Source organism: Ctenopharyngodon idella, chromosome 19, assembly GCF_019924925.1.
Source record: "Ctenopharyngodon idella isolate HZGC_01 chromosome 19, HZGC01, whole genome shotgun sequence".
Classification (NCBI taxonomy): Eukaryota; Metazoa; Chordata; class Actinopteri; order Cypriniformes; family Xenocyprididae; genus Ctenopharyngodon; species Ctenopharyngodon idella.
This window is the reverse complement of record NC_067238.1, coordinates 779,647-789,381: the sequence shown is the minus strand read 5'-3', so window position 1 is coordinate 789,381 and position 9,735 is coordinate 779,647. Positions and strand designations below refer to the sequence as shown.

The following is a 9,735-nucleotide window of genomic DNA, read 5'->3' as shown; positions in this document are numbered from 1 at the left end:
GAATTTTGTATTCATAGTGTTAGACTATTAAGTGGGTTTATCAGGACTCTGAAGTGCACTGTAACACTGTAACTGAAAAAGCCCAACAAAGAACCGTAGACCTGGCCATGCTCAAGATGGGAAGACTTAAAAAGTGCCTCAAAAAGAAAAGGCAAGTTTGATTTCAGGAATCAAAATGAACTATGAAGTAGAGGCCTGCCTTGCCCCAGTGTGAGGCCATATAAATAGCACTCACTATAAGTTGGCTGCATCATCACAGCTGTAGACTTAAGGCAGACTTTGCATGACGTTTTAGGCCTATTGCTATTTCTGCATGATTCACTTGTCATCTTGTAAGGCTAGAAGCTTACACTGCTATTTTGAATCAATAATAGGAACAACTCTAACTCCCATAACTTTAACTCTAACTCTAATAAAGTTGTTATTATATAACATCTTAGCTGTTTAAAGGTAAAAGTATTTGTTAGAACTGATAAGAAAACATAAGATTTAACCTGAAAGTTCAGATAATGTTGTGTTAAATAGAGAGCCAGAGCCTCTGTGACTTACCAGGCAGAGGATGACATTGGTTTTAACTCCCTAATACAGTGATCAGTAATACAGTCGTGCAACAATACACTGTATAGTAGAACTAGTATCTAATGATTACCTGTACGTCTGTAACAGTAATGCACTGCTGTGATCTTCCTGATCAACAGTTACCACCTTTTCTTCTTAAACCCTAAGCAAAGCAATGTTAGAATTCAAACACCAAAATAGGGTTGTGTCAATTAACAATAATATTGTGAATTTACGATAGTTGGAGATATTGCCAATAACTTATGTGTTAATGGATAGTCAAGACGATATTATAGTTGTGTTCCTATTAATATTTTAAAATGATTATTATTGTTATTATTAAACTAGTATTAACAAATTGGCCTGCCATAGTTTTATACTGTATTTTTACTGTAGTTTTATACTGTTTTATACTTATACTGTACACCAACATGCACATTAAATCTCTCATTAAAATACTCCTCATTGAAAATGTTTTAAAAACAGACTACAAAACTATAGCCCACATCAATATCAAACAGCAAGGTGATAAAACTATATTCACAAATTTTATCAAGAGTGCTTGTTATGAAAGACATTTTCTTTAACAGTTGTGAAATCAGCATTGCCATTGGTTATCATTTTGTTTCCTTTGCATAGCACCTTAACATAAAATGTTGATGATAGTCCTAATAATATAATACAAATGACAACACTAACAAGTTAAGAAACAATGGTAACTTTAGCCAGATTTAACAGTACATTAGCAACGTGTTAAAGAAACACATTCAGAAAGACAATTGGCAAACATCATGAAATATATATGAAATTGGATCATGAACAGTTGGTATCGATCCATCTTTGAGAATCAACTTATGTGCAATCCTGTGTGACTCTTGTGTGCAAAGCAGTCTGGTGTAAAATGACTTGTACATGCTGGTATATGAATTTATTTGGACACATTCCCTTCATAAATAAAATTACACCACTAAGGATAGTGGCTCAGATGCCAGGAGTTTATGGAGATATCTCTTATGTTATCTTCTATGTTTACTATTATAGCCATTAACAGATCATGATAATGTTTACATAGCTGTGACATATCACAAGCTCAGGGACAGTCGTTCTTGAGTGTTGCTGTCCTGCAGAGTTTTGCTCCAACCCAACTCACCTTCCTTCACGTAGCTTTAGTAATCCTGAAGATATCGCAGTGTGTTTGATCAGGGTTGTAGCTAAACTGTGCAGGACAGCTGCACTCTAGGACCAGTGTTACTGGTGCACAGTTGACGTTTTGCGAAAACAAAACGGCGGCGCTGTGGGTGGAAACATACGTCACAAGGGGAGCGAAATCTGAGCGGCTCATTTTTTCACATGCTTGCAGAGAAAGGCTTACCAAAACAGTTACTGGGTTGTCCTTTAGCATGTTTTCTGGTTTGGTAGATACATCAGGGACCCAATTATAGCACTTAAAGTCAGATTTTGATGATATGTCCCCTTTAAAGGCCTTAAAGCGCTTGAACCCCGATAATTGCTGCTCGCAGCTACGTATATTATTCTTTGGGGCTGTTTGCATATCGCGTCTAAAAACACGTGGAAAGCACAGCCGCGCCGCTTTCTCCTTCTTTCCAAAGCACTTGCGCTCCCGTGGTGTCTGTCGTTGCTATGCAAACATGAACTGCGCTCTCCACGAGGAGTATGAAGTTTCAGCAAAGATAAATTGATTTCTAGCCCTTGCATTAGCTTTACTACTAGATATACCTGTACAGCTATGATCAGCTGCTCGGCAGAGCTTTTGATGTTTTGTTACGGAAAGGCCGAAGCTGATCGGTTGGTTCTTGTCACATGACCTGCGGTGCGCTTGCGGCATTCTGAAAAGTTGAGAATTTTTCATCTCGATGCGCCTGGAAAATGCATCGCATGTGTGTCATTATGAGCGCGCCTGCCGCACGGCTACATTTGAAATAACGAATTTGAGGGCGCAAAAGACGCGATATGTGAACGGCTCCTTTTTCTGTCCTAAAAGTGTTTGGCCAGCCAAAACCATAAGTCCTAGAAACACCAAATTTGGCAGCATGGTCCCAAATGACTCCCACTACTCAGGTGCACACACCATTCTGAATGGGCCATAGGTGGCGCTATAATAAGTACTTTTACGTTTTTGCTCATATCTCCACAACCTTACAGGTTATAATCAAAATTCTTTTTTCCTCTGCTTCTCTGAGTCAAGCTGAACAAAATGTATATCTCCGTTTTATGTACATCTCAAAACGTATATCTCCGTAAATTATATATTCTGCCATTTTGAGCTTTTTGATAAACATATTTTTTCAAACTCCTCCTATACCATTTGTCAAATTAACACCAAATTCTGTATGTATCATGTAGAGACCCATGGTGACAAAAAGTTGTCAAAAGAATTTGGATTCATCAAGTAGTTTAGAAGATATAGTTTAATAAGTGTATGGAGCCATGGCCACAAAATGAATGGGCTTATATCTTATAAGTGGTTTGAATAATTAAAATTCTTTTGATATCTTTTTATCATAAGTGTCTATAGATGATACATGCCAAATTTCGTGTTAATCAGTCAAGTGGTTTAGGAGGAGTTAGAAAAATAAATTTTTGCCAACTCAAAATAGCCGACAGACTACAACATGTTGTAATAATGTTGTCCACTAGAGGGAACCACAGGATAAGACATCTATTTTTTTCATCGGTTTGAATGTATGAATCCAAATCTCACAGAACTTCATACACATGGACAACAAGACATTCTGAGCAAACATGCAGTTTGATGAGTTTCATAAACTTCTGATGCTCGGGGCGCTAACAGCAATTTTTTAAATATTAAACATTTATATCAATGGGATTCAAAGATGAAGGCCATAACACTAATATTGTCTACCAGAGGGAGCCACAGAATAACAAATCCTTTTAGATCTTATAGTTTAAAGTCTGTGTAAATGGTTCGATAGATTGACTTATATAACCAGCTTGCAAAAAAACTGTGTAATGCTTATAGATCATTCAGTGTTAAAATAACTTTTATTGTCAAGATTCATCTTTGTTTTTGTTCGTACTTTTTAAGTTCATGTTTACTTGATTGTCATAGTTTCTGAGTATGCCCTTGTTTGTCAACATGGATTCTGATTAGTTAACTGATTAGTTTCACCTGTGCCTTATTTTGTATTTATACCCAGTTTAGTTCAGTTCTTTGGTGTTGCCTATTGAATGATTGGTGTGTAGTACTCCTGTGGTTTTTCCTGGGCCTTCCTGTGCCAGAGATTCTTTTGAGTAAAAGAAGGACTGCTGCATTTTTATCCAAGCATCATGTTTTCCTCTCTTCTGTCACTGACCCGTGACATTTATATGTTCTAATAATATCAAGTAAACAGACATTATTAATTTTATTGCTGTCAATTTAAAATGAAAACCATTTTATTTGTTATATCCATGGATCCATTCATCTATTCTTCAAACGATTTATCCTTTGCAGTATCATGGTTTTGCTCGAGTCCATCCCAACATCTCGGGCCACAGACAGAAATATAATAAATAATTAAAATAATTTTTGCAGGCTGAAATAAGTGATTTACTTTGGAAGTCAGTGGTCCCTTTTGACACCAGCATGTATTGCTAACTTGCTTCATCAAACCCAAAATATCATCCACATGGGCAATTTATTCTTGGACCCCAGTGATTGCCGCTTGTGGCTATATTTACATCTAAAATAATAATAATAATAATAAAAAGTCAACTTTTGTTTGATCCAACTGATCCCAATTTCTAACAAAAATTCTGTTAGAATTCTTTTTGGATTTTTTAGACAAAACCTCTAAGAAACATTATCCCAAATTACTTGATTGACACTGATAGTAGGGATTGTAAGGCCATGATCATGAACAGGCCGGACTCTTGTAGTCTAACCCCACCATAATCTTTAACATGTTTGATCCCTATCTAGTTATTTGTAGGTGGCATTACTTTTGCCATCAAACTAGGTCAATAGTCTAATAAATATGTGCACAAGTGTGTGGCTATTGATTCTCACACATTCTCACATACAGAAAGGTTGCTAAATGCATTTTTGCTCAGCTCAGCTAATGTGTGAAACGCTACAGCTTGGAAACATATTTACAAACCACAGACACTTATTTATCACATTAACAGGCCTACTTCGAAATGCTCAGGAAATCCTATAGTGTTAATACATGAGCATATAAGCAATATAAATAAGAGGTGATGGATGACGCAAAAGTATTTAGTGATTCACAGAGCACAACTACATAGCCTCTATATGGAGCATAGAGTACATAGCCTATATACACTACAGTAACTAATGAGACCTAAGCTTCATTACCTAGCATCATTTATTAATTACACTTCTATTAATTACATAATTGCTGTGATTATTGTTAACCAAAATGAAGATTATAAAGCACATGCATCCAGAAGATGATGTGCTTGAATGTAAGGCATATATAAAAAGCCCTTCCACATAACTGTCCAGCCCACATAACTGTCCTTGATTGATTTAAATATAATATTCTGCAAATAATTAAAGATTATAAATAAAGTTAGATTTTGTAGTTTAGTTCAGCTGCCTACGTAACATATTAGAGATCTGGGACCATGATTTCAACATGAAATGCAAAATTTACTTTTATTTGAAAAGAGGACTTTCGACCACTGTTCACTGTCCAGTTCTTTTTCTCCTTAGCCCAGGTAAGATGCTTCTGACGTTGTCTCTGGTTCAGAAGTGGCTTGGTAGTCCTTTTCCTGAAGATGTCTGAGTGTGGTGACTCTTGATGCGCTGACTCCGGCTTCATTCTACTCATTGTGAAGCTCTCCCAAGTGTTTGAATCGGCTTTACTTGTCAGTATTCTCAAGCTTGCGGTCATCCCTGTTGCTTGTGCACCTTTGCCTACCCAATTTCTTCCTTCCAGTCAACTTTGCATTTAATATGCTTTGATATACACTCTGTAAACAGCCACCCCATTCAGTAATGACCTTCTGTGACTTACTCTCTTTGTGGAGGGTGTCAATGATTGTCTCCTGGACCATTGCCAAGTCAGCAGTCTTCCCCATTAGTGTGGTTTCAAAGAACAAAAGATACCCGGAATTTAGAGAGAGCTATCTGTTAGAATTCCAATTTCATATCAATAATAGTTTGCAATAGACATACACAAGCTAGAAGTTGCCATCTTTTTATATGGCACAAATAGTAATTACAATAGAAGTATGCAATTCCAAATTCAACTTATTTTCTCTATGCCTGCAAATATGAACCGTGAAAATGAAATATGACTACTGTAAAATGTACAAAAAAAAAATTTGGGGAAGTACCAGCACTCCCTGTAGTTAGTGCACTGTATAAATGACAGTGTACAGTGTGTATACTATTACTTTTTGCAAGTCCAAAATAATAAAAACCCAAAAGAACAAAAACATACAGATCTGTCTTTATGAATGCTTTATTAATGCAAAAAAACAAACAGAAAATAAAACAGAAAAGCAATGGAACTAGGAACTAAGCAAAGGATACTAATACACTTATTTTCTATAGCAGATGAAAGTGCTGTTAGGCTATATTAGGGCTATTGTTCATGCATAAAGAATGGATTCAAGATGCAGGTCACAGCATAAATAGCTTTTCATAAGTACTCTTGAAGTTGAACTTATTTGAGCTATTGTAAGCTGATTCAAGCCTGGGCATATCTTTAACCAGAACACCATTTCTTGAGCTGAAAATGTCAGCCAGAGGGGCAGCCATTGGAGAAGGTTTGTGTTCATTACACTGTGGGCCTTGTAGACTGGGAGCACATCTCACTTCATAGGTAAAAAAGAAGGTGCCATATTTAAAAACACAAGTGTCACGCACAACTCCACTTCTAAGGTAAAAAGAGCATGTACCGAGGAAATCGCTGTTCCAGTAGCTGTCTGCATCATAAACTTCAAAAGTTAGTACACTGGCCATGCTGATCTTAATTGGACCAAACTCAAATGTTTCTGGCCAACGTGGATTGTCATTATTATTAATAATATCAGTGCGCTTCTTTTGTGTGTCATATTTAACTAATACAGAGCCATCTGTTTGAGTACTTACATCTCCATACAGACCTTTAGCTCTGAGACTGTAGACTTTCAGGGTGGCAAGTCCTTTTTCAGCTGGACAGCAATTAGACTTTATAATTTGACTACTTTCACAAACACAAGTACATCGGTCTCTTGCACTGCACTTCCTGCCAATCTTGCAAGACTCAGAGCAAACCTTCATGAGGGCATTTTCAATTATGTATTTTTCAACAGCTCTCTTCAGTCCTTTCCTGGCAGGGTGTTTAGTACTCAGTAAGAAATGGAGGGGTTTCAGAGAGTAGTGCACAATGTCAGGGAGGCTCTTCAGAGACTCAAGCCAGTTTTTAAGGGAATTTGGGTGTGATGAACCAGAAAAAAGCAGATCTTCTCCATTTATGTTTCCTCCGATAATCTCTGTCTGACGCTCACTGAACATAGAGCTGAACTTTTGATTTGTCCCCATCTTCCTTTTCTGTTCTTGACAAAAATTGCTCTCTGTCTTCACAGTTGCTCCATTGTATAAACCAGAGGCTTCTACATCCAAACAGTCTTTTACTGCAGTATCTGTAAGCCCTTTCACTGTTGCCTGACAGGTTTTGAAGGCTGTTATGGCTTTCATTTGGCCCCCTAACTTGACACCTTTGATATAGTGAGTGCCATATGTGGTGATCAGGTTGCGGTAGGCGTCTGGATCGTAGGATGCAGGGAGTGATTTGATTGCTTCAAGAAACTCTGCATTAAGAGGAGGCTTTTCAGCTACACGATATCTGTAAAGAAACAGTAAACATGCTTGAATTCAGTGGGACCATAGAGGGAGCAATTTAAAGTTTCCATTTCTTTTCATAGTCATTCTATGAGGAAAACAACCCAGCTCTCTTACCTGTAAAAGCTGCATGCAACTTTATGTTTGGTGAAACTGTATTTGTCTTGTTTTGATTTTGTCATTGCAAATTTCGCTTCCCTGGAATGAGTGCTTCCAACTGCAGCTCCAGGAGCGTTCACATCTAAACCAACTTTCCAGCCGACCGAGAGTGATGATGATGAATCATTGACCAGTGCTTCACTTGATTCAAAGATCTGACTGGAGACTTTCATTGAACACTTTGGCAAAGTCCTCCAGGACACAACTGCTGCTGGTAGCTTCTGTTTTAATCCATTCATGTAATTATTCTTGCGCAATTTACAAGTGCCGTTTCCGAAATCCCATTTCTCCATGTTGATCAAGTAAGATCCTTTTCGCTCCATGGTCACAACATCAAATCCCTCTCCAGCAAGATTGTACCCTGGAACAAATGGAGCATCTTCACACTCTTTTGATGCACTTATGTCATCCTCTCCAGAAATGGTCATTAGAAGCAATGCCCAGAAAACAACAAGGTAAACTTGGAAGTGCCCCATGATCTGTAGTGAGATAAGAACATTTCAACATTTCTGTCAAAATATTATAGGTGTCAAATTTTACATAACAATAATAAAATTGATCATATCAACAATATTGCTATCTTTTTACCATTATAAACAAATTACAAAGGCGTATGCAAAACAATCAGTTTTCTTTACCATTAAATTCACAGGTGAGCTGATCAACTGAATCTGAAATATGTTGTCTCTCTAACTGCTCATTTTATATGATGCTCGTGTAGTCGTGGGTGTCAAAGTTTTGTAGTACAAATAATATGCAGTGATGTGAATGTCAGCTTTCTGTGTTGACCATATGTGCCCCCCTTGTCCCGCCTCTTGATTCCCTTTTGCTACACTCCTTGTGATGTCACCTTTATTTTAGTGCTGTCAAAATTAACACATTAACACATGCGATTAATTTTTTCAGTTTAACACGCAATTAACGCAACATCAGTTTTTTTCACCATCCTTTAGCTAGCATTACATTAGCCTATATGACTACACTCTTAATTTTATTAGAATTTTACATTTTACAAAAAAGCAAAAGAAAACGAGATCGAAAATATATACAAATCAATTAATGATAATATCAGTAATAACAACAACAACAATATAAAATATTATTAATAACTATTTATTTAAAGGGGGGGGGGGGATTTTTTTTAAAGATTTTGAATAGTCCTATCTGTGCATCACCTTAAATTGAATTAACTGATGTCTAGAATTAATAGAAGCATTTTTAAAGAATGCATAGAATAACTAATTTCTTCAGAAAACACAATTACAAAATCTAAAATCAGATGTTTGGAATCAGGTGAGCCCAACAATAGCCTATAAATCCTTCTTTCCTCCAGCAGAGCCTCTAAATTAGGTCATGATTCATAAGTTCTAATCTGTGAATGTCACAAAAAGATGTTGTGGGAAAAGAAAAGAAGCAAAATGTTAATATATAAATCCTCCAAGGTAACAATGCCACTCAGCCTCCACATGCTGAATGCTGCATCTGAGAGAGAAGGGGAAAGGGTGTGATTGCGATATGTTGGGGCAAAAACAGCGGTGTCAGGTAATCTACACTCCTTCTTAATTTGGTGCCCTATTTTCAAACAGTTTGAAACAATAAATCCACCTTAACAGATGCAGGCAATACAGGAGCCGAAAAGAGAAGTGCTGGGAGTGAACTGTTTTGAAGGCCATTTTTTTCAGTAGCAACCCAGGTGGGAGTGTCAGTCGAGATTTCTGTTTTATAATCCTCCTGCCAAAAGGAACCAAAAACAGTAAAGGGACTGACCGCTCAGGATTCGGCAGAAAGCAAACAACATCATCTGCATATAAGGAAATGTTACAATTTGGCCACAAGGTGCAATAGACAGCTATTTTTTAAAAATGATGTGCTTCTTAATCTTGGCCATCTATTTATTTGTGATATTCTAATACTCTCATTTTTTATAGACATGGTTTAGTGTACTTTCAATACAAAATATACATTTTACCCCAGCACTTACTAACTTATTGGCAAAAATCAATAAAAAATAGGCTACATCAAGCATTTCCATGACAACCTTTAGTCGGCCAAGGAGCATAAGCCTCCATTTATTCTTCAACACCATATGATTTATTATTAATAAATTATTATTATTAGCGCCGATCCCGTGGGTGCTTATCTCAAAAAATGATTGAGATTCAGGAACCTCTCTGATTGGTGGATTCATAATACACACAATT

General features: G+C 36.9%; 1 protein-coding gene across 1 annotated transcript; it reads right to left on the bottom strand.

The window, feature by feature from the left end:
* Positions 1–5,995: 5,995 nt before the first annotated feature.
* On the bottom strand, positions 5,996–8,370 carry LOC127500560 (perforin-1-like). The gene is made up of 3 exons (XM_051871783.1): positions 8,173–8,370; positions 7,493–8,013; positions 5,996–7,379 (listed from the first exon to the last, which is right to left on the bottom strand). The coding sequence occupies exons 1-3, from the start codon at positions 8,173–8,175 to the stop codon at positions 6,173–6,175; spliced, it is 1,731 nt and encodes a 576-aa protein (XP_051727743.1). The 5' UTR covers positions 8,176–8,370; the 3' UTR covers positions 5,996–6,172.
* Positions 8,371–9,735: the final 1,365 nt, after the last annotated feature.